This window comes from Condylura cristata, unplaced genomic scaffold, assembly GCF_000260355.1.
Source record: "Condylura cristata isolate star-nosed mole 26May11 unplaced genomic scaffold, ConCri1.0 scaffold00001, whole genome shotgun sequence".
In the NCBI taxonomy this organism is placed as follows: Eukaryota; Metazoa; Chordata; class Mammalia; order Eulipotyphla; family Talpidae; genus Condylura; species Condylura cristata.
Genome location: NW_004567102.1, coordinates 72,304,355 through 72,330,014, shown reverse-complemented (window position 1 = coordinate 72,330,014; position 25,660 = coordinate 72,304,355). Strand labels below are relative to the sequence as shown.

Genomic DNA, 25,660 nt, shown 5'->3' with positions numbered 1-25,660 from the left:
CATTTCACTTTTGCTTAGCTTACTCCACCCTCTACTTAAGGTAGACAGCACTGAACTGGTACTGTCTTTCCCTTTATTTTTAACTAAGTCAGCTACTCACACACATGTACATATATGCATATCTATTTGTAAATTGGTTGCCATTGCTTTACAAAAATGGTAATATTCACACTTCTCTTGTTCTCACTTAGCAATGGAAATGAGTTTGAGCTGACTGGTATGTCATTTACGGTTGGGGTGGACCCTCCGTTATCCAACTCTTGGCTTTTGTTGGGTATTCCCTTTTGGTGGACATTTGTTCCGTTTAGAGATGAGTCTCTCCTGGCTTCTCCCTCTCTCAGCCTTTCATTTGGTCTTTATTGTGAGTGTGAGCAATGTTGGAATAAATTGATCCTTGTAAACAAATTCTTTACATATGCTCTTATTTTTATCAGGCTTTCTGAGGTTAGAATTGCTTGGAAGTTTGCTGTATTTTTTCAAAGATTGTCCTCCATTAAAGCTGTATAAATCACATTTGAATCCACTTTATTTGATAAATGTCCTGATTTACACATAATATAGGTGTTAATGGACATCTGCATTACCTGGAAATTCTGCTAAGATGTAAATTCTTAGGACAACCAGAGTCACCTGAACTGAATTTCGAATAAGCGCTCTGGTAACGCTGCCACGCAGGCCACACACTGAATAGTGAGGCACTTACGTCATTTATTAGTCACAGCTGTGCCTATTTGCTGGCCAAGGGTTAGATCAGGGAGACAAACATTTTAAACAGTGCTGAGCTGCAGGTTCAGCTATTTGGAGTGTTTGAAAGTGCAGATTGTGGTGGCCTGTGGACAGCGAGCATGTGGTATGCGGTGCTCACACGACCTTGGGGCCAGCTCTTCCCTCTTCCATTTCCCTGCTCCATGGTTATGACTTAGGGTAGAAAGAGCGGGGTGCTTCACATTTTCTGGCATCTTGTAAGAAATAAGCTGATCTCTTGTAAAAAATAAAACAGAATTTTCTGGTAACAATCTAGTATATGGAACTAGGGATAGAGAGGAAGCATAAAAGACATGCACTTCAAGTATGATGCGCTATAAGTGATAAATGCCCGTTTAACAAGGCAGAGGACTGCACCCACATTCTTCCCCTTTCCTTGGCAATATCACTTTGGCACGCACTTCTAGCATAACAGTTTAGGAAATGTTTAAGGCTGTCATAAACTTGGCTGTTTATCTGCATTATCAGGGAATGTGACTACCAGGTGGCTTTGAAAGGGTTGCTGGCTTTGGTAAACATGTTCGGTTTTTTTTCCTTTGGAAGAGACAACACTGAGAATGGAGGTAAACAAAAGTGAATCCCAGTTTTGTGACCCACTTGGACCTGGTGGTTGTTGGCAGAGACAAGGGCAGGAACAGGCACATTAACCGGAGCCTGGAGTTGAGGTCACTTGTAATCTGAGGACAGAAGCAGGACAGATAAACACACAAAGAAGCTTCTGTTATCTGAAGCTGCTAGGAGAGGGCTATTTAAAATACATATAAATCTGAGTTTTATTTAGAAAACTTTTCAAAATCCATTTACTAAATTGAAGCCTTCAAGATCTCCAACAATTGTCTACCAAAAAACGAAAACACCAGACTATTTTTTAAAAAGTAGCAATTTCTCCACATATGCAAAGACAAACCATTCACCTTTCCTATTGTCATAATGGAGCAGTTGAAGTAGAAACTGAATCCTCAGGTTTCAGAAAGTCACAGACACATTCAAATGAATCAGTTCAAAGGGTAGACTTTCCCCCTGGACTTGGATAGGATTTCCTTGCTTATTCACAAGTAGGTTCAATGACTCAGCAAAATAGGACAGGTCTATAGTTAAAACTTTTAATGCCATTCTAGAGGTGGTGTTGACATTAGCCAGTCCAAAAGAAGAACCCAACTTCTACAAATAAATCTTCAAAAGGAATATTCTAAACACAACTTTTGACATGAACAACAGCAGGCCACTGGTTCTGTGAAGATCAAAGCCAAACATCACCTAGCCCTAGATGTTCATGCTCTGACACATGGATGCAGGCTAAGAGCCAACTCCCACAGAATTCATTGTCCCTAATAAGTCTGGGTACTTCCTTTCCCCGGCAGCAGTTACCCCTGGAAATTACCGTAGATCCCTTCGGGGAAGCTTGAAGTTGACATAGCACTGGGGGCAGTGTAGCAGGGCTTCCCACTAGGGGCCCTGGAGCCTGAGGAGCAAAGGCTCCATCTGCTGACAAGTACATGCCTCTCCAGTTTCAGTGGCTCCATTTTTATACCGTTGGCAAGACCCCATTGCAAAGACACAAATACTAAAAGTCAGCATGTCCACAGTCACAGAAATCAAATTGGTATTTCTGAAAAAACTACAACACACGAGGACCCAGGTAACAATATTATAAAAACTAAATAAACTAAAATTGGTGTGCTTTATCCACAGAGGGACAAATGCCTCCAAATGTCCTGGCTCTGAAATGATGCTATGACCTCATCTCTAGCCCAGAGAAAATGTTTTCATTTATAGAGCAAATATTTCTGTGTTACAGATCTTCTTTATTAGTAATTTCTTGGCTACTTGGGGAGTTGATGAAGAAGGCTTGTTTCATCTTTCCACCTGCTGGGTTATCAGTGAAGAGAGCGCTGAGACCTAGTGTTGAGTTCCAGACCAGCTTTTATTAGTCCCATTAGATAACTTGAGTTCGCATTCCCATGCAGAAAGAACATGGTTGCAGTCCCACTTGACTCACCGAGCAGAGTTCCGCTAAATATTAACCTCTGGTGGGAATTATGGGAATGGTATTTGTTGTTGAGTTTTACGTGACTTTCTAAAATGACAGAAACAAGATTACAGGCTAAATACTCTACCTTTTGGAATATGTGCTGTTTTACTTTCACATATTATATAAAATGGTGTTAATTGTTTGACAAATCATTGATAGTGCCTATTTAAATATGTGTACCTCATAATTAGGATATAAAGTAATCAGTACTCCCCCATTGTCCTCAAAATCTCAAGTGTACTCTGTTGAAATAGTGAAGAAAGAGGTCTAAATTCTAGTAAATGTAGGCTTTTTCTGGTTGCGCGTGTAAAGCACTTGAAAGGCATCACCTCTGTTCACATAACAAAAAAGAAGCTGGATACTCAGATCCATCACAAAGTAAACAACCAGGCTGGAGATACAGATAATTTACTGGACTCAGAAACTTGAGCCAGCAACAGTAAGACTATTTCTTTGATAACTGACTAATTAGTAGAAACTGGGTGTGAGGTAGTTTTAAGAGATTTAAAAACTCCAGAGGCTTAGCCTCAGGGAATCAACCCCCTACCCCCGCACTTGTATGCATTTAAAACTTGGGTGTTCCAGGGTTTTACTGTGAAGAGCTAAGAAAAATCCCTTCATTTTTTCCCATGGGGAGGGAAAAAGAAATTTGAAACACACAGAGATTTCTGGGCTTAACAAAGGGCACCCCTCAAGGGAATATACCAGAACTGGGCAAACACTAGGGAGGGGAAACACCCAACCCCAGCTCCCTCTGGCCTTCCCACCATGCTTGGGAGAAAAATAAAAAGCTGAGGAGCACTTGTGAAGGTCGCAGCTCAGGAGCACGCACTAAACTATGCGCCTTAATGTTAGGACTCCTCTCACAGTCTTAAAACCACATCAGTGGGAATCCCCCACATTGGGGGGGGGGGGAGGTTCAGAGCAGATTTAAGGATTTGATAAAGGAAAGGGGTGAGACACAAATAAGGACACTTGAGAAAATTGTGGCCTCCGACACCACAATAACGGTAAACACAGGCTAACATCTAACCAGTGAAACAAACCTCACACTACAGGCCTATTTACTCCAGTTACTTTAAACCAATACATCATGTCTGGTTTCAACAAAAAATTATGAGGCATGTAATTGAAAAGACAAATTAAGACAAGCATCAGAACCAGAGTCAATATGGAATTATCAGATCAAGAAATTAAAGTAACTGTGATAAAGAAGAACACTAATGGGAAAAGTGAACATGGAATTATAAATAGGTAAGATATAATGGGCCCTCCCTGGTGGCACAATAGGTCATGGTGCAGCACTGTAAAGCTATCCACAGCCACTGCAGCACAAGATCAATTCCTGGCCAGGGAGGTGACCCACCTGGCATGGCAGACCTCTCCTGACCCACCTACTGCTCCCCTCAGCAGTGTGTACTTAGTTGATCTGCCTGTTCTGCTCCCCACTCTGTCTCTGGTGAATACTCTCAACCCCTTGTACCTCTGGCCTGTACCCCAGTTCTTGTATGCATAAATAAATAAATCTTTAAAAAAGATAAATAAGCAGGTAAGATAAAAAGTGATGGAAACTAAGAAGTAAAAATACAAGGAATCAACATTTTACGAGAAGTGTGTAAAGCCTTTGAGAGACAGAATCAGCGAGCTGGAAGACATAGCAATAAAAACTTAGGGAACTATAAAGAAAAGAGAAATACGACTGGGAAAAAAATGGAAGAAGCAGGATATTCAAGAAATGTGGGACAATTACAGAAGGTGTAACACATGTCTAGTGGGATTATCAATGGAGAAGAAAAAAGAAAAAGCTTAGGTCTAAAGTAATAATGACTTACAGATCACCGAACAGGATTAATACCAAAAAAAAAAAAAAAATATCTATACATATCACATTGAAACTCCAATAAATCAGAAACAAAGAAAAAAATCTTCAAAGAACCTGGACAGCAAAACCATTCCCTTACCTACAGTGAGACAAGAATTATATTGGTGGGCATTCCCTGGTAGCGCAACAGGTTGAAGTGCAATGCTGAGAAACTCACTGCAGTACTTCAGAGCAAGTTTGATCCTGGCAGTGAGGAGGTGGCCCACATTGCGAGGCAGGTCTCTTTGACCCACTTTCTTGCTGCTCCCCTCAGCAGTGTATTTCATCAGTCTATCTGTTCTGCTCCCCACTCTGTCTCTGGTGAATCCTCTCACCGCCCCTGCACCTCTAGTCTGTACCTCAGTTCTGTATACATAAATAACTTTCTAAAAAATTTTTTTTAATTATACTGGAGTTCTCTTCAGAAACCATGCAGAAGAGAATGAATGAGAAAATGTTGAAAGAAAAATTCCCCTAACCTAGAATTCTATACCAGCAAAATCCCTCAGAAGTGGTGGAGAAATATTCTCTCAAACAAAAATAGAGGGAATGATTTACCAGTAGACCACCCTAGCAAGGACTGGTAAAAGAGGTTCTTCAGAAAGAAGGAAAATCAGAGATGTAGGAAACTCAGACATACATAAAGAAAGCAAAAGTGCTTTACAATGAATACCTGAAGGCAATTCTAATTCTCCAACATGGAAGCAATTCCTAGCACAGTTCCTACTACACAAGTGTGTTTAGAATTGCTGGTTTAGTCACTAGTTTTTGTCTATCATTGTAGATTTTTTTCTATTGCTACTGGTCCAAAACAACAAAATGAAATAAAGCCACGATGAGAAATCAACAATTGTGTAATCTGAATTTCATTTCAGATCCACTCTACGTGGAGACAGGGTGGAGGGGATTTCCTTCTTTCAACTACCCCCCTCCTATGCTTTTGGAAGTATTTCACTAACATATTCATTCCAATAACAGACAAGACAATTTTTATTTCTCTCTTTTTGCAGTTGGACAAATTAACAGTTAATTCATCTCCATTTGGTTCTATTTGTGAAGTTGTCACCTTTAGCATTAATTTTGAGAACATAATTTGGCAACAATTTTCTAAAGCAAACTAAGGCTCCACCATTTGTTCTGGTAAATAAACTCATATTGGAACACAGCCATGGTCATTGATGTATTATTTATAAAAAGTGTATTCTTTGTTATGCAATGTGTGTTTTTTCTAGCTGCTTTTTTGCTACAATGCAAAGCTAGGTAGTTGACACAGAGATCATTTAGCCAGCCAGAGCTAGAATATTTATCAACTGACCCTTTACAGAAAAAAAAAAATGTGCCCACTTGGTTCTAAAAGAGAAAAGGGGATACTGGCTTATGGAAACTGGCACTCTCCCATCTTCTGTTCTGTTCTGTTCTTACAGTGAGTACTGCACTCCAGACATGGTGATATTTCAACCTAATCATGGTTTTATGGTGAGACTTACTGCTGACTTCAATAACTTCTTGTAGACACTGAACTGGGTTTCTCTTTCTTATAATTGAGATCAATGGTGTCATATCCGGTAACACCTGGGTCTCCTCCCTGTAGGAAAATAGCCAATCTGCAGAATTCCTGCTAATGTAGTTTGTGGTCGTGGCAGAAACAATGTATTTTCTCGCTTTCTACCCAGTAACTGCCTGGAATAGGTGATAAAGTACCATTATCTCAGAGGGTATTGGAATAACTTTTCAGCTCCACACCAAGATCTGCCATAACCCACAACATGTCAGACTTGGTTATGGACACCAGGAACAAAGATGAGTAAGGCATAATCGTAGCTGTAGTGTAGTTAAGCGTTTACCTTAAAGAGAAACATATATCCTTGTCACAACAATGAAGTTGGGCTACATCTTGGGTCCTAATAAGATATCTACTGACTTCTGATAAAGTCTGTGAAATTAAAAAAAAAAATTAGAAATACAATTTTTAGAAAATAAAAAGTTTCACTATTACAGAAAAGGTTTTATATGCCGGAATATATAGTTATGGAGTAAAACTCAGTTCAGTTATGAAAAAGTGGATGTTTTCATTGTTTATAAAACATGTTTTCTCTAAAAAACCAGAGTTGAAATAAAAACTCTGTGTGTATGACCTAATTTTTAAAACTACTGAACTCGTTGCTTTATTTGTAAGATCAAAAAGTGGGGTGGGCGGTCTCGCTGGGGGCACAAGGGGTTAAGTCTCAGCACTATGAAGCTCTCAGCAGCCATTGCAGAACAAGTTCCATCCCCACCCCGGGGGTGACCCACATGGCACAGCAGACCTCTCTGTCTCACCCGCTGCTCCTCTCAGCAGTGTATTTCAGTAGATCCATCAGATCTGCTCCCCACGCCTCTGGCCTATACCCAAGCTGTGGTATGCATAAATAACTTTTTTTTAAAAAGTGGGGTGGGGTGGGTAAGAAGTGATCTATCAAGAAAAGAAAATGAGTAAATTGTTATAAATTAAGAGATCAGGTTCTTATACTGATCTCAGTAGGGATATGCTCACTTGGTATGAACAGTGACCCAGAGATCAAGTTCATGGACTCTATGAATTCTAAGCGTTGGGGCTTCACCACACTTCTCTTCCCCTATTAAAATGTAAAGATCAAAATTCTGACAAAACATTCATCTTGCCTCCCCAATTTGAGCAAATTATAAGATCCACAGATACTTCCATTGAATATGTTCATGTGTTGATCTATGATCTACCTATTGCCGAAGATAATTCAGCCATGGCTCCTCAGGGAGGTCCCAGTCTGATGAAGAAAGCATTGCAATTAAGTGTGATGGCAACGTATTAGATGCTGCACAACACCTAGGAAGATGCAACTCATAGCTGGAGATGTTGGGGAAATACTACAAGGAAGATAATGGGATTTTTGAAGGATAAATAGCAGTTTATCCAGAAGAGCAGGAAAGGAAGGCAACTTCCACAAAAGGATCCTGAGTAAAGCACAAATGTGTGATGAGAAGCCAGTGTTACTGGGAGTTCGGAGTAGATCTGTGGAGCTTGGTCACTATGTGGCAGGCAAAGCAGAGAGAAGGTAGAATAGTAGCTACTGGTGGCCAGTAGCAAACAAAGGACTTCCCTTAGTGCACCGAGTCCTGTCCCAGGTACCATGTGCAGGGAGAGGTAAAGAAATGGAAGACACAGCCCCTTTCCTCAAGGCAGGTCACAGAAGCCGCAAGCAATGAGTTCAGACTGCAGGAGGGTTATGGGATGGGGTCAAGCCCACTTGTGCCTCTTCTCATACAGCATCTCCGCTGTATGAGAAGAGGATAACAAGGATATAAAATGGGATGCTTGGCAGCACCTGGCACAGCGCAGACACTCAACAGATGTTAGCTGAACGACATCTGGATGTCCCCATGGCCAGTGACTTGAAGTTACATAGCATGAGATAAAGTAAGCAGAATACGTACAGGACACCCCCAGATGACACTCTGTATGTCTGACAGCTGGGCTTTCATACTGGCGTGATGTCTCACCTAGAAAACAATATGACTTTAGGTAAAGTAAAATTGTGCGATTTTTATATTGAAAAGAAATAGATTTCTTATAGCACTTGATTTACAGTTCCATATTTCATTAGCTATAATTAAAATCTTCATCTTCTGTACACAATGCTTTAAAACAAAGCATGTGATCCGTCTGGGGGGTCCTCAGTCCCCTTTGCTCTGAGAATATTGTCCTAAGGCCCAGAGCGCCTGCTTGTCAGCTAGGGGTAGGGGCAGGTAGGGGCAGGCAGGGGCCTCTCGCCAAGAGCAAAAGTCCCAGCGAGGAACATACTGGGAAACCAGTGTCTGCTGAAACAGCAGGCAGATATTAGAATAGAGATAACACGCTTGGCCTGGCAGGAATAATGGAGCCCCCCAGGCAATGGCCCCTGGTCAGGCCACCCCAGCTTGCATCCCGGATCCCATCACCCACATGGGAACTCTCCCTAGTACTTCCCGCACCTTGTGCCCAATCCCAACCAATACGAGGCTGCCTGTGGGTGGGGCTGCACATCACACCCCCATGTGTCCCCTCCAGGCGTCTCACTGCTCCACGTGGGCTCTGAGTCTCTCTCCCTCACCAGCGCCGCAGTCAACACTGTTGCCCCACAAGGTGACATCCGACTATACTAAAAAGCTCCATGTGTGAATTTATACGCAGCCCGGGGGCCCATGCTGGACTCACGGGCCACTGCTGACGCCTTCACAGCCACAGCGCTTTGCTCCACACAGCTCTGTTCTGCTGTGTTTACCAAGGAAGGAAAACTGACTAATCAACTTCTTTCAGAAACAAAGGATTTTATATTTTGGGTTTTTTCCTTTATGTTTTCTAGAAAAGCCAATCCAAATACCCCACCTGGTCTTCAGACTTGCATGTTGGTAAACGCTTATTATTCTCATATCTGGAAACAGTTTGTCTCGTGTTGTTTGGCTTATGTTTCCCTGTACCCAGAGTCACTGAGCTCAATGGTGGAAGTAAAGAACATCACAAGAGGAGAAGGCATGTCTTTGAGTTCGAGTGTCATGAAAACAATTTGATCTTTTTTAAAAGGACACACATTCTTCAAAGCAACCAACCTGGTCTATATAACCTTTATATTTTTTGATCTGGTCAATTGCAGTTGTCAAGTCCCCACGGTCAATATGTTCTGCAGGAGTATGAAGCCTCAGAGCATAGAGAAGATTAAGATACTCCTCGAATCTTCGGGATGGGTATAAAAGCAGCTCCGGCAGGCTGTATGAGGCAGAGAAGGGACCCCAGTGTCTTTCTGAAGGTCACAGAATGCACTGTCCTTGGGTAGTGCCAGCTGCGCTCTCTCTCCCTCGCTACTTACCTCAGCATCTTGGTAGCTATGGTCTTATCGTGTCTCTTCAAGAAAGCACGGAATGACGGTATCATCTCCCTGTTCTGAAAGGTGAGCATATTGTCAAAGCTTTGCTCAATAGGACAGTGCTCCCCAGCAAACTGAGTGAGCTCAGAAACACTCCAGGGAGTGTTACCTCAAGTAACATTACCTCAAGTCAGTATTGTGAGTACTATTGGTGCTTACTAATATACTAAATAGTGTATTATTTAGACCACAGGCCTAAGGCTATTCACTGAACTTAATCAGTATAGACAAATGAAAATTGTCTTTGCAAGCAAGGTTGCCTGGTTTCAATTTAAAATTTTAATCTAATTCTATGTAATCCTTTGTGTTCTTGTCCAGTTATTTTAACTGCTCTGAACCTCAGTCTTTTTGTGCCTATTTTACCTAATTCTTTTGATGAGGAGGAACAATTCTATCCATTAAGTCACCCTGTCACACAGCAAAATTTCCTTAGTACAAAAAACTTCTAATAATATTTACCTATAATACTGCTGGCAAACCCTTTTTCCACAATAACATTATAAAGGGATCCACTGAACTTAATTGCTATTATTGTGAGAGAGGTTTTTTCCCTGAGGTGACAGTGATTCACAATATTGAAAAAGTTTTGTGTGTACAGCTTTATATTTCAACACCTCTGCTTCCTTCATTGTAGTGTCCACCAAAAATCCAGTGTCCACCCACCACCATTAACTCATCGATTCACCCCCTACTTAATATCTGTTTAAAAATGTATTCATCCATCACCATTAGCTAAAAAGTACCCTCATTTTCCCCCAAACATGCCTAAAAGGTGCCAGTAATACTAATGTTAGCATTCACTGATTTCAATAACACTTATCACAAATGTTTACTGTATATGTACTTACACACCCTGTGCTAGTGAAATAGATTATTATTATCCATACAATATGGGCACCAATTTGCTTCTGATAATATGATACTTTGCTCCAGTTCTTGTCACAATGAATCAGAAATATGATCAGTTATTTGAGGCACAGAAAGGAAATAGGACCCTGGGAGACTCTTGATCTCCAGTAGCTCTTGTTCTCCACCCAGAGGTGGGGGGAATCTGGTGGAAAACGTGATTGGTTGAAGTTGCCTCATTCGCACAGGCCCTGGGCCTCCATGCAGACAGCAAGGTGGATACAGTGTCCCTGGCAGTGCCACACCTCACAAGGTGGCCTCTTCTGCTACCTGCCAATGCAACTCAGGGAGAGAAGAAAGGAGGATCTTGCTATTCTCAGAAGAGATCCCAAGAAGAGAAGCAAGTGATACAGAGGCAGTTGAATATTCCTGCTCCCCGAATATGGCACAGAGGGAAAGTGGTTTCTAATGGACTCAGTAAGGAATAGAAGATAGTCCTCATTTCCCAGGAAGGTCTCACAAATTGAGCGGCCTTATTCTAAGAAATGTGAATTGTTTCTTCCTTTTCTCCCTAAGAAAGCTGAACTTGTCAAGACCACAAAGGACTGCAGTGACTGAATGAACTCAGAGCTCATGTTTGTGCTTCCACCTGACAATATTTTTGTGTGCCTGAGCCACAGACTATCAGGGGCTGAGGAAAGTCTGGCTGTTTATATGAGGATGAGTTCAGCCCAACAGCCAGCTCCTGCGCCCTGCTCCTGTCAAGCTCTGTGTTAGCTCCCAGTGACATCCAATTCAATATATCGGGAGATACATCCAAGTAGCTCACAGTGAGCTGGAGATCTGACACTACAAGCTGAGAAGAAACCTCCCCTGTTAGTTCCAGCCCTTTGGGTCACACACAGAACTTCCTTTCATGCTCACAAGCTCTGATGAATGCCTGGATAGGAATTCAGTCATTTACCTTCTCAATAGTTTTCAGAACAACAGGGTAATTGTTGAAGAAATTGGTGTATGTGTTCAACTGCCTTCCAAACTTGGTGAATATTTCCCCCACACACTGAGCTGGACCCCATTCCTGTAGTCTGTCTCTCAGGTGATTTAGAAACTGCCTGTAAAATAGAAAAGCATGATGGTGAAATATTGGTCAGTGGTAATCTAAAAAGTGAAAAAATAAATTCATTGGCATGAATGCAGCCTGGGTCCGCCCAGCCATCCGTGGTGGTGCTCTCGTCAAATGGTTTGTCTCCACGTAGAACCCTTCTGATGTGACAGGGACAGAGTTGCTGGGACGTGAGGAGGGGGCCGACTGTGACAGATACCCTCTTCTTCACCTTAATTCCAGGAGTCAGCGAGCCAGCTGGCCTCCCTCACGTGCCCATCCCCTCATCACCCATCCCATGGGTGGGTGAAGGTTTTTCACAGGCCAGAGCAGGGTGCTCCTGCGTCGAGCCCTGTCTGCATACACCTCCGCCCGCCATTTCTCTGAGGACCTGAGGTACAAATGAGAAGAGGCCAAACTCAATTGCTCTACTTTGTAGACAGTGGGGCTCACTGAGGGTCAGGGACTTGTTCCGAGTTACCTAGAAATTACTGTCCAAGAAGCACAGGCTCGACTTGTCTTACATTACCAGCAGTGCAAGTGAACACTTTTGTCTGCCAGTGCTATAAACTTGACACATACTGTTGTTGCGCTGACTCCCAGCCTACACAAAGCACCCTCATCACTTAATCCTATTAAACCCTTTGGTTTCATTCCCATTGCTCAACTGAACACTGCCCATTAAGCAGGGCTACGAGCGGCTCTTCTTCCCATGGCCTTTTGTGTGAACAAGATACTGAATATCCAGAATACTTCTCTGACATGCAACTGTGGCTGCTCCCCGGAACCTGTTTGGGAGGGACGGCGGGGTGCAGGAGCTGTGGGTGTGGCGGTGGACGTGTACTTCTGGGGCGGGCCAGTCCATCAGAGGGCAGGCCTGCAGAGACCCAAGGACCTGGAGCACCACTCCTACTCCATGGCTTAGGATGAGCTAAGTCCCTGAGAATTGTCACTGCTGGTCACAGCCCAGTGGCAAGAGTTGTCCATGAGATCATCAGAAGCAAAAAATGACAAAGTCTCTATATAGCTTTTAAAACAATTGAGTGTGGTTCTTCCCACCTGATAATGAATATTTAAAAGATTGCTATATGCAGGGCTTACCTGTTGAGACTTAAAATGCGTAGAATATCAGAGAAAGTGATCTGGATATTAGCAGCACTCAAAATTGCTCTGTTTGATGACAATGCTGCTTTCAGTGGTGTTACGTAAACATCTCTCACGATTTCCAGCATCTGCACATATTCTCTCTCGCTCTGTAAGAGTTCCCTGGCAACTCCAGTTCGCCTGTCGGCTGTGTCCATCTGGAGTTTCCTCTCCTATAGAAAAGCATTAAGAACTCCTAGGAAAATCACAAGGACTCTTCCCAGGCTTACGGGCTCAAAAATGTGTGAAAGCAGACTTTCCAGGTGGTACAAGGGGTTAAAGTGCAGCACTACGAAGCTGTCCACAGCCACTGCAGCACGAGTTCAATCCCTGGCCAAGGAACTGACCCACATGGCACAGCAGATCTCTCCTGTCTCACCAGCTGCTCCCTCAATTGTGTATTTCAGTAGATCTGCCTGTTCTGTTCTCTACTCTGTCTTTGGTGAATCATCTCACCCCCACCTCATGCTTCTTGCCTGTACCTCGTTCTTATATGCATAAAAAGTTAAATCTTAAAAAAAAAAAAAACAAAAAAAAAAACCTTAAAGCTGGGGGGAAAGGAGTGGCAATATCACCCAGCCTGGTAGCGGCTCTGTGAACCCCTTCCTGATTTGTCATAGGCTGGGTAGGTGGAAACCCCCAAGGCAGACCCTGCTGACCATCACTTGATCCAGGATCACCAACTTGCTCCCCACATCAGGCAGCCTGATGCTGAGAACTTTAACAGACTTCAACCTTTGGTCCCAGAAGGACAAATGGAGACTAATTTTCTTTATCTTCCCATGAGAATACACATTCAGCATCAGGGGTTAGTTTTTGGCTATCCAATGATGAGGCACAGAGGCCTGTCTTCATGGAGGTGACCATCTAGTGAGAAAGCCTTTGGGTTGTCCACTGTTGTGTGTTCTTTCTATTTTTTCTTCATAGTAGTGATTATTGTTTTGATTATCAGACAAAAGAACTGAAATGAGCTAGCCCTCTCATTAATTTGTTTCCCACTCACATATGATGGAACACTGAAGTCCATGCTTTTTTTCTGTATTTAGGGTCTGTGACCCCATCTCTCTGTGTAGGCCCATTGCCAAATGTCCCATGTTTTCTATATTTAAAAGTTCTGTTTCACTTTTTTTTTTTTAAGATTTATTTATTTGTGTATACAAGAACTGGGGAACAGGCCAGAGGTGTGGGTGGGGCAGTGAGAGGTTCACCAGAGACAGAGTGGGGAGCAGAACAGGCAGACTGGCAGACTGACTAAAATATACTGCTGAAGGGAGCAGCGGGGAGACAGGAGAGGTCTGCTGTGCCATGGGGTTCACCTCCTGGGCTGGGAATCCAGCTCGTGTTGCAGTGGCTGTGGATTGCTTCATAGTGCTATACTTTAACCTGTTGCACCACCAGGGAGGACCCAGTTCTGTTTCATTTTTTAATGCAAAGGGAAAAATCATACAATGATGTAAAGAAGTTCCATACCCTATTATGTGTGTAAGTTTATATATGGAGGAATTAATTTTCATTATTGGGACTGAGAAATTCTTTTTCTTTTATGAGTATATTTAAAAGTTGAGAAATGAGTGCCTCTACAATGAAAACAATTATATTTCATCTTTTAAGTGTAAAAAGTAATACATTTATTACTTTCATGCATTTGAAAGTCGAACTATTAATACTTTAAAACATAATTTCCTCTTTTGCCTCCAGCCCTAAGCTTACCCAGCACTATCTCAAATTAAGTCTGATAATACTCAGTGTGATGTTATGTGATCTTTACCCAAAATAAGTCAAACCACAGTTTCACTAACTAAATTAAACTCAAATGGAAAAAATTAATTCAAGAGAAAAATCTGAATACTCAGTTCATTTGAAATAGTATACAACTTTGGTAACTTAAATTTTATTTTTCAAATACAGTCTGTACATAATGGTTATATAACGCCTAGAAAATGACATATAATGAACTTAGAAAACACATCTGAATCCCAGAGGCTGACTTGGCAGTTAACATGCAGCCCATATTAAATATATATGCAAAAAATTGGAGCTAATGAACATATGTTCTCATTTTGACATAAAGTTTGAGTTGTAAAAATCTTTGATTCTTGTCTTAAAACCACTATCAAGTATTATTACCAATAACTGGCTGAGAGGGCCCTCCCTGGTGGCTAACAGGCCGAAGCTTAGCACTATGAAGCTATCTGCAGCCACTGCAGCACAAGTTCAATCCCCCACCAAGGAGGTGACCCACATGGTGCAGCAGACCTCTCCTGTCTCACCTGCTGCTCCCCTCAGCAGAGTATTTCAGTAGCTCCACCTGTTCTGCTCCCCACTCTGTCTCTCTTCCCCCCTGCACCTGTGGCTATACCCCATCCTTTGTGCATAAATAAATAAATCTTTATAAAAAATAATTGGATCAGACACCATCCCTTTCAACTGTACCAGGTAAGTACCCTCCACTGGGGAATCCTGAGGTGGATTTGGGAGTGAACAGGTGTTCATGTCTGCCAGGCCCAGCACCATCTGCAGGGAAAGTCTGCGGCTCGTGCTGCTGGCTCAGAATTCAAGTCTCTTTCTGATCATTCTTTGATCTTAGAGAGGTCATTTAACTTTTCTCTTTAGTTCCTATTGTATAAAATGTATAATGTCACAGGGATTACAACTGAGATGGAAAAAGGCACAAAATGGTGTCAAAATAAACTATTATATTACTAAAGAAACAAATAACTTTAAAATGGATAATGTATAAACTTACTCATCTCTATCTTACAGGATTCTGAGAATGAAATATGATAACAAGCACGCATGTGCCTTGAAGAAATACACGCTTGTGCAAGCATGCTGTGCAACTCTGGTGGGACAGAAACAAGTCGCTCCAGGCCCTAGCTTCCTAAACCGAAAGACAGAGCCCTCAAAGTTACACTGATGATGCTTGATGGTTGCAGTCAGGCCATAACTTGGTGGGTCGGTGAGAAACTGAACCTTTATGCCCATGAACCATTTCATCCCTGTCATTCGTGCATCATGTTAGAAAAGACTGGCGCTTGCTCTTGCTCCCAAGACACCACACTTCCATCCTCTTGGTGCAATTTCTTTCCAGTCCAGGGCTTATTCAAAAGAAACATCTACCAGCTGGACTCCTAGAATTTTATGTGGGACTTCCCTTCCCCCAGGGAAACTGTCAAGGAAAAAGAAAAGCTAACCAGAATAAAGACAGAAGGAGGTTTTGTTTGCTTTGCTTTGTTTTGTTTTGTTTTGTTTTTGTCAGGAGCAAAGCAAATGAAAAACACCTGTGTAGTAATTAGCTTACCAGCTTAACCAGCACCTCAACAGTTGGATCATTTTTGCTGAGACTTGACTTTGTGTCCTGAGGATTGTCGTCTAGCACACTTCTTTCCTGAGGATTAAATGCAGGCTGGGTTACTTGGAGGCCCGCCTTGGCATCGCTGAGCACTCGGTCCACACTGCACAGGAGACTGTAGCTATCTGCCTCCAGCCCTCATCACAGCGCTCTCTGGACACAGCGAATTTGGCCCTTGACCAATTTGATGCTTCTCTCAAATTAGATTTTATGTTTAAAAATAAACCTTTAGCTTCCTAGTAACTACATTATATATAAGCTGCTAAATTCAAGGCAGCTCCTATTTCCCCGGGTGCCAGGGGAGTGATACAGCTATTAACAGCTAAGAAACACACACATTCCTGGGGGATGGGCTTCACCTTAGCTCTGCTCTGTCACTTGTCAGTTGACAACTAGGTTATTTTTTAAGATGCCAGAAGAAAAGCCTCACAACACATTATAAAATTCTCTCCTTTGTCACCTAACAGAAATGTGTCAGAAACCATTCCAGACTTGTTTCCTCATTTAGATGTGGCTGACTCTTCCTTCATGTTACCTTATTACTGGTTCTTGTGGCTTCGACACAGAAAATCACATTTACAAAGCAGCTGCGGGCCCTCCCTGGTGGCACAGCAGGTTAAAGCACAGCACTAAGAAGCTAAAGCCATGTCAACATCAACATGAGTTCAATCCCCACCCTGGTGGTGACCCACATGATGCAACAGACCTCTCCTGACCCGCCTGCTGCTCCCCTCCGCAGTGTACTTCGTCCATCTGCCTGTTTTGCTCCCCACTCTGTCTCTGGTGAATCCTCCCACCACCCCTGCACTCTGGCCTGCACCCGAGTTCTGTATGCATAAATAAATCTTTTAAAAAAGAGGAAAAAAAGCAGCTGCATTATCTAAAACTTTACAATGAGTTGAAGTAGAAGTAAATAAAATATACACTAAGTGGGAAACAAGAGCCACAGCGGGCTGCTTACAGATCCCAGGGTCCCTCTGGCCCCAGAGCAATGGTCCTGTGTCAGCATGAGCCTTCACAGCTTAGGGCCATACCTGCTGCCCTTTCTCGTTACAGATAAACCTGTCCATGTGACACCTTGATGCCCAGGGGCGACACTGGAAGAAAAACATGTATTTGTAAGCAGGACTCCTTTTCATAGTACTCTCTTCAGGCAAACACGATTTTTTCTTTCTTTCTTTCTTTTTAAAGATTTACTTATGCATACAAGAACTGGGGTGTAGGCCAGAGGTTGGGGGGTGAGAGGATTCACCAGAGACAGAGTTGGGGAGCAGAGCAGGCGGATGGACTGAAATACACTGCCAGCGGGAGCAGCGGGGCAGGCTGCAGAGGTCTCCTGTGCCGCATGGGACAGCTCCCTGGCCTGCAGTTTAACCCCTAGTGCAGTGGCCATATAGCTTGATAATGCTGAGTCTTTAACCCCTGTGCCCCCAGGGAGGCCCCCATGACAATTTTTCTTTATCTCTGCCATTTCTTAGGGTGCCTGTAGCCCTCCTATAGAGCCCTGTTCCCAGGCTGCAGTCAGCCCCCTCTCCCTGGCCAGAGTGGCCCCCACCTGAGCCTGGTGCTTCCCAGGGCTCCAGCGTCTTTCCGTGATTTCCTGTCTTTCCCACTGCTGATTTCCCCACATCCACCTGGCATGTACTTAGACATGTGCTAAGAGAAAAACCTACTTTGAATTCTGACAGTGATTCAAAAAGTGTGAGTGAACTCTCTTCATTTAAACAAACAATAGTTTCAATTATTTCTATCAAGAAATGTTCATTTTAGGACCTCCCTGGTGGCTCAGAGGAAGTCTCAGTGATATCAAGCTGTTACAAGCACTGCAGCATAAGTTCCATCTACAGCCAGGGAGCTGACCCACAGAGTGCAGCAGACCTCTCCCCTCTTTCTCACTGTGCTCCCCTCAGCAGTGTTTGTCAGTCCATCCGCCTGTTCTGCTCCCCACTCTGTCTCTGGCGAATCCTCTCACCCCATGAACCTCTGGTCTACACCCCACCTCTTCTATGCAGAAACGAACGAATGAATGAATGCATGCATAAATGAATAAGATACATCTTTAATTTAAAAAAAAAAAGAAATGATAACTTCACCAGGTATATGGTGACACCCCATTAATTAATGAATGAAAATTGCATTTAAACTGTCTAGGCCAAGGCTAAGGACCCCCCAGACAGTATAGGACACAGTGAGGATCACACAGAAGGGAGATGCCCCGCTCTGGGGCCTCAGCCCATGCTCGGCTGTGCTCTTGGGTGTTGGCAAGGACGGCAGCGCTGCCTGATTACTTTAGAACCTGCTTGCTCATGCCCGGGCTTTGCTTCTGGTTCACCAGCAGCAGTTTTTAAATATAAATTTTCCTTGCTGGGTAGGAAATTCAAAAGCGGCTTCCCCCACAATTATGCAAGTCACATTCCTATAACAAATCTTTCTACATCTATTCATCCTACTGTTTCTGTTTCTGGGGAAACAGAAGTGCGGTCCATGGGTTTCCTAAAAAGACAGATTTGGGGTGGGACAACAGGAAGCAGGGCAATGAGCTCTCCACAGAAATGTGTTCATTAGGGCTCCTCTCAGGTGGATGCATGTGGTCGGAAAGAGAACGTCTCTTTAGAAGTGGGGAGTTAGACAAAGGGTCTTGCTAGGGTAACACCAGGTGGTCAGTCTGAAAAACAAATAACTGCAGGGCCTTTCATTTTACTGAGCAAGTTTGGGGCTGCATGGCAGAGGGGAGACTGCCAGCAGCTGTACCTCCTGTCTGCACATTGCTGCACTGTGTTATTCTCTAAAGAACTGCTGGCAAAGACATCCAGAGTATCAAAAGTGGGTAGGGCAACAGATGACTTGTCTGCTGGGGTAACTCACATCTATTTCTACCATCTCTGTGGGGAATTTATGGTGAGTAGTGTCCCAACTCTCAGCTGACCAAAGATTGGTGATTTTTTTTTTTAGATTTGTGATTTTTTCATGGACACAAAATGGTTCTAAAATGACATTTCCATAAAAATCATCTCTCTGAATGACAATGCAACTTTCAGTGCATCCTGTTGTAACCTGGCTATGTTATTTCACCAAGGATGTATGTTTTCTAAAGATAGTATAGGCAGAATTATTCTTTTTTACCTCAAGGATTAGCTTCAAAGCTCCCCTTTTGTTCAAGCCCCCCCTTTTTAAAGATTTATTTATTTAAGCATACAGAACTGGGGTATAGGCCAGAGGCTTAAGGGGTGAGAGGATTCACAAGAGACAGAGTGGGGAACAGAACAGGCAGATTGATGATGTACACTGCTGAGGGGAGCAACATGTGGGTCAGGAGAGGTCTGCCACATGATGTGGCAGGCAGGGATTGAATTTATGCTGAAGTGGTTTTAGTTTCTTAGTGCTATGCTTTAACCCGCTGTACCACTAGGGAGGGGCCCTTTATAATGGAATGAATGTCAACAAAAAAATAGAAGAACCATTGTTAGTTTCACACACACACACACACACACACACACACACACACACACACACACACCCCTCTCCTGGACTGCAAGTAGAAAAATAAAAATTCTCTTTAGCTTTCCTCAGAACCCCAGTAAATAAATAACAGACATCCAACTCTTCCCCCAGGACTCAAATATTGTTATTCCGGTCAACATGGTGCAGTGTATGCTTCTGAGAGGCTTAAATGGCTACTCATATTGGGGAGCTATAAAACACCCTTTTTAATAATAATTTATGAAAATAACGTTCTTAAAAGGAATGACAAATTAAAAGCTTTCCAGGTAGAATTATCGCTGTGATGTGTGAATTTCTTAACATGTGTGTCTAAGTACAGTAAAGCAACGGCATCAAAATAATGAACAACTATACATCAGAGATGTTTTACCAGAGTAGAGTAGAGAATGGAATCAAAACTGGGCTAGGAAGAGCGCAAGGGACTGTGAGGACGGCACAGGGGTGAACTGGCAGCGGGAAGCCTATGGGGATTATGACCAAGATGGAAACATGCACAAAATGAAGGAAGATGTAAAAATTTAAAAAATAAAAATAAAATAAGCCAATAACTTTACCTTCACGAATAAACTGAATGTTGCTTTGGGGTCAGATTTCATCAGACTAACATTTCCTTCAACCTCTTCAGTCTTTTTACTACACTTCTTCAGTAGAAAATATGACAGAAATTCCAGTGGTTTGTCCTGAAATACCCCCAAAGAATTCCTATTTAAAACATTCATCTGAAATACAAGTCAACAAAAGTGCAGCAGAAAAGAGAACATAACTTTTGGTACTTTTAAGCCTTCTACCTAATGAATGCATAAGTCCTAAAAACAGTAATTATTATTTGATTAGTCAACATATGTAACATTCTACTTGATCTTAGTTTTAGCTTACTGGTTGCAATTCAGTTAGGACGCCATTGTTATGGGAGGTCTCAAGATCGCTGGACCCAACGTGGCCCACCCAGCAATGAAGGGAAACGAGGGAATCTTTGTCTTTCAAGGGAAAGAAGGCCTGGAAGAGGCTACACAATTGGATCACTGGGAAACATGCCCTGAGAGGCCTCTAAACATGCTTCCCCCTCAGGCTACAGGTGTGAGCACCATCCAACTTATATCATAGTCAGTTATTTGTAAATAATTAGGTGGTGGCCCTCCCTGGTGGCACAGCGGGTTAAAGCACAGCACTAAGAAGCTAAAGTCACTTCCGCATGAGTTCGATTCCCACCTGCCCCGGAGGTGACCACATGGCGTTGCAGACCTCTCCTGACCCGCCCACTGCTCCCCTCAGCAGTGTACTTCGTCGATCTGCCTGTTCTGCTCCCCACTCTGTCTCTGGTGAAGCCTCTCACCACCCCTGAGCCTCTGGCCTGTACCCCAGTTCTGTATGCAAAAATAAATCTTTAAAAAAAAATGATTAGGTGGCAACAAGATCACTGAACACCAAGGATGTCTGGTAAGTCTCTGGCTTCAGGAAACTATGCAGGATCCTTCAAGACCTTGGGCTCACCCGTGTGAACACTCCTGAAGTTCACCAGGGCTGCCTGAGTGAGGGTTGGCTGACGTGCTGCAGAACTGGGTCTTCAGAAGAGACATCTCATAGGCCATTGCAGCTCTCAGGCTCCGCTTCGCCAGTGGCTGCTAAGCCTGGAGATGTCTGCTGCTTACCCCAGAAGTCACGCTGACACCAGAACAGGCACATGATAAAGAGTGTGTGCAAAAACAGTGTGAGATCTACCCAGGAAGTAGAATTACGACAGTAGAATAGAGGGATTTGAGCCCTCTCTAACTGAACTGATCTCAAGTCAGAAAATAATGCACAATGTAATCAACTTTTCAAGAACCTAGAAGGTTTTCCTGTTGTTTATTTGGTGTACCTATTACGTTTTTTGGTTCAGAATCCCTCAGCTGTTGGTTTTGCAAACTTGTGCTCTCTAAGGAATTGTGTCCCCAGAGGGATAAAAATGGTACAGAACAGTAAACGTAAACTGAAAACATATGTATGTGTCAGGGCTTTTGTATCTGCTTTCTTCAAAATAAACACTTACAGGATTCTCTTTTGAGAGCTCTGTCAATCCATCTGCCAGGGTTTGTGCAATTTCTTGGTTATTCAGAATATTTGCCATATTCATTGTATCAAACATAAACTGCCCTGTAAATATAAAGCCATATGTTTTGTAATTAATTTATGAAAGATATCTGATTTTAAAAAATCACAATCTCACAGTTGCTTTTTAATAAACAAAGATGCAAAGAATAAGGATAAAATTTCTATTATGTCATGAGAATGATTTCCCATGATAAAATGCAAAATGAGCAAAAGCAACTAAATTGTGCACCAGAGGAAAGTGCCCATCCTGGCAAAGCTAATAGCATTTTGGGTTGTTGTTTCACTGTTTATTGAAGTAACATGTTAACATTATATAAGTTTCTGGTATATATCATTTTAAATCAGTATATATCTATGCTACATTAAGGTTACCTCTACAATTCCAATTCTAGCTCTCACCATACAACTGAGCAAAGCTGTTACTAAATGAAATCTATCAATTGGACAACAAAAAAGAGAACACAAGAAATAAAACTTGCAAGTTTAAATTGTGTTTTCTCGATACATCAAAACCCCTCTGCACTTTGGACTCAAATACACACCTATTTTAAGTCTGTGGGAAACAACATACAAACATATTTTATGGTTTTTTAAAATATTTTTAATATTTTGAATGGTAGGGGACAGGAAGAAAATACAGATAGGATTTGATCTAGAGGATGTTTTCGTTAAATGGGTAGAGTTAGTAAAAAATTGGCAAAGACTCAGTGAGGGGGGCTTGTTTTCCCAGAAAGTAAAAACTAAAACAAACAAAAAAAGCGCCCAACTTCATTTTAAAGAATAAACTGACTTAAGTGAAGATACAGTTGACACAGAAAATTATTTCCAAAAGATACTATTGTAATGATTCAGCTATGAGTATGAAATGGGAAAATACATTCAATAGTGTCCAATAGGTTCAGCAGAAAAGCAAGAAGCCCGTCACAAAATTCTAACTCTTAGATAGCAAATCAATAGAACAGGGATAGAGCAATTTAAGTAATGTGTACTGTGGTCTAGGAGGGGCTTAACTTTTAGAGCAAACTAGTGAGAAAAAGGCAGAGTTCTCTAGCTTAGCAAATACTTAAAGAATGGTAAAATATCAAAATACACCAGCTTCAGCATTTTGAGGATGAATAGATTCATTCTTAGTGGATATCTGTTCTATTTGAAAGGAGATATGAAAACAAAGGGAATAAAATTTTATCAAAGATGTTCATAGGTCCACTTTTCCTTGTGTCATGCCTAAACTTACATTCACTCTGCTATGAAACAAACTTCACAATGAACTTGCAGTAGAAGCAAAAGCTCTTACCTATCATCCTGCCGCTGATGTTCTTCCGCAATTCCTTGAAGAGAGGACTTAACTGTTTCCTTACTGACTTCAAGGTGTCTTCCAAGAAGTCCATGAAGCTGGCCCAAGTCTGCAGCTTTGACTGGCTGAAGTAGAGGGTGGGAGGAGCAGTTTCTTGCTGTTGTCCCAGCCAGTCACTGAGAACTGATATTATTTATCCATTAATTATTGCAGACTTGAGTGCAGATAAAAATAGTCTAATTTTGTTTAACATACAACAAACACTTTTACATGTATTTATCTCAAGTTTATCGCTCTTTTTCACAGTCAGCTCTCAAAGGTAAATCAGAAATTTAAAAAGGACACAATGAATAATTTCAAATACCTATCTAACAGGTAAGTTCTGGGATAGCATATTTGAAGTAAAAAAAAATAAATAGCTGCTGGCCTTGTACATTGGGAAGCAGCATAGATACTTCAGTGAGAATATACTGCTTTCTCCTTATTTCTAAAAATGAAAAGACAAGAAAAGTTCTGCTGGTTTCCCTGTCACACCATACAAAGGCATTCCCATGGTAGCCAATTCCTTGCTTTGTTACAGAGTGTCAGTACGCAAGCTGCTGTCTTTTTCCATAAAAATCTACATGACAGCATTGGGGGGTTTCTGTCCTTGAAAGTAAATTGCTGAATGACACAGTCTCTGTTAAGTTTGATTTTGTTTGTTTGTTTTAAGCAAATAGATTGCCTTATTTGATGGCCCTATTTTTACTGATAAATGTGAAATTCTTTATAATGTGTTCTTCTAGAAGTAGAACAGGAAAAGAGGGAAAAGGAAGATGAATAGAGGAAGAAGAGACAGAAGAAAACCTGTTCCACCTTACAAACCTCAGCATCTGTGCTCTGTTTCATTCCGTTAGGTTGAATCCGTTCTCCACAGGACCAAATATGCTGTCCTTTAGAGAGTTGCTACATAGACTGAAATTAATATGAGATTTCTGCTTGAAAACTCTATTAGGTCTGTGTGATTTTTTTTTGTTTTATCTACATGGAATATTTTTCCTTACACAATTCCAATCATGCCAGCTTCTCCCAGTCTTTTAAGGTCCTTGGCATGTGGGGTTAGAGAAACAAGCTTATATAGTTCTTTTATCACCCCAAATCTTGTTTGGTAAGAGGGGAGGGGGAAATGGTTACTGTAGCAAAACAAGTTAGTTCACTTGTTCCATCAATGTTATATTTTGCTCCTTTATTTGCAGTTTCTGTATCCAAATGAAATTTTACGTCAGGTATATTTTACCTTTGACTGTTTTCCTGTCAGAAAATGCTACCAAATTGGAACCTGAACAAATCTCTTCACCGGTTCTTTACAGCTATAATTGATTTTTTTCAAATGTACCCATATTGACTATATTGTACTAAGAAAAATTATCTTTTGTGCTTATTTCTCTAGATCAGTAGCTATAATCTTTGCCTGTTAAAGAGGATGTTTTTGACAGGCTTTGAGAATAATGGCTTGAAGCAAATATGTGCAATAAATAATCCCCTTCTAAAGAAATAAGTGATCGGAAATTACATAGTTTGGGAAGTGACAGAGAAGGAATGAGAGATAGTAGCTGACATCAACCAGAACCAGCATGACCAGCTGTGCTTTGTCTTTCATTGACCCTGGAGTTGGCGATATGACTGGACATGGCGGTCAGCCCCGTATACACTTACTGTGCTGGTAGGAGCCGGTTGCAATCCCCGTGGGGGCAGTAAATAATGTGCCAGTTAGTTGAGACAGCTGAGAAAGAACTTCTATTCCAGCCTCTACAGTCAAAAATATTTTGATTAGTTTCACAGGGTTTGCCATGGAACAGTTAATTTTTACTTAGGGGCACTAATGAGTTGCCCCAAGAAAGGTCAATGACAGTTCTCATCTTCAAGTCAAGTCCTCCGTGAACACTTTAGAGTTCACCCATAACCCTTCATTTATGAGAATTGAACAACAGGGTGCAGAAAGAGGGCATGATATTGGACCCAGAGCTCAAAAATTAAACTTGGCATCATCAGACTAACGATAAAGGATATTTACTAAAATAGCCTGATTTCAGGGAGCAGTTTCATTGTAAGAGGATAGTTTTAAAGCTGGGAAACACAAAAGGTAGCTGCTAAATTGTCCAAATTTAGCCTGGCATTGATTTGACCCTTTTATCAATGACAGAGCATAGACTGAATTACTGAGTTCAGCATATAGCTTGATTTCCCTTGACTGAAATTAATATATGGGGCAATATAGGGAGTTAATAAAAACAGCTGTATTGTTTTTTGTAACAAGTCCTCAGCCACTGTAGAGCAGGCAGCCCTAGATTGTGTGGTTAATTATCTTTTAACCAGCCCTGGAACCTAGCCAAATGAGTTAGGTTTTAGCCAGGAGAGAAATAAAGAATTTCATGTTCCTTGCAAGAGGGTAATGACAACATTGACCTACTAAATCCAAGTTGAATAAGGAAAAGAACCAAGAAAACAAAGGCATGGTGATAAGAGTGAAAAAAGCGGAAATGTGTGCTCTGGAGGAGGTTGCAAATCACAACAAGGACTTTGAATGCTCCCTGTAAGGGCAATGAAGATTGCTCAGGTGTTAGCACTGCTGGCTTCTGTGGCTATGACTGCAGCCTTGAAGGCAGGAGGCCTTGGGCGCGTGGGCTGGGACGCGCATGCCGGATGGTGGACACCTGGCGTGAGGCGTGGGCACGCTTAAGTATGCACACCTGAGCCTACGAGGTGAGGGCTGGAAGG

At 42.0% G+C, this 25,660-nt stretch overlaps 1 protein-coding gene across 1 annotated transcript in view; it reads right to left on the bottom strand.

Moving 5' to 3' along the window:
* ECT2L (epithelial cell transforming 2 like) overlaps window positions 1-25,660 on the bottom strand; it is a 54,047-nt gene that overhangs the window by 2,495 nt on the left and 25,892 nt on the right. Inside the window, exons 10-19 of the mRNA XM_004674128.2 lie at window positions 24,599-24,691; window positions 22,904-23,086; window positions 21,548-21,651; window positions 15,967-16,053; window positions 12,624-12,838; window positions 11,385-11,532; window positions 9,518-9,591; window positions 9,261-9,417; window positions 8,109-8,174; window positions 6,503-6,591 (exon numbers count right to left, since the gene is read on the bottom strand). Coding sequence (XP_004674185.2) covers window positions 6,503-6,591; window positions 8,109-8,174; window positions 9,261-9,417; window positions 9,518-9,591; window positions 11,385-11,532; window positions 12,624-12,838; window positions 15,967-16,053; window positions 21,548-21,651; window positions 22,904-23,086; window positions 24,599-24,691 — 1,216 coding nt within the window. The remainder of the gene's footprint in view (window positions 1-6,502; window positions 6,592-8,108; window positions 8,175-9,260; window positions 9,418-9,517; window positions 9,592-11,384; window positions 11,533-12,623; window positions 12,839-15,966; window positions 16,054-21,547; window positions 21,652-22,903; window positions 23,087-24,598; window positions 24,692-25,660) is intronic.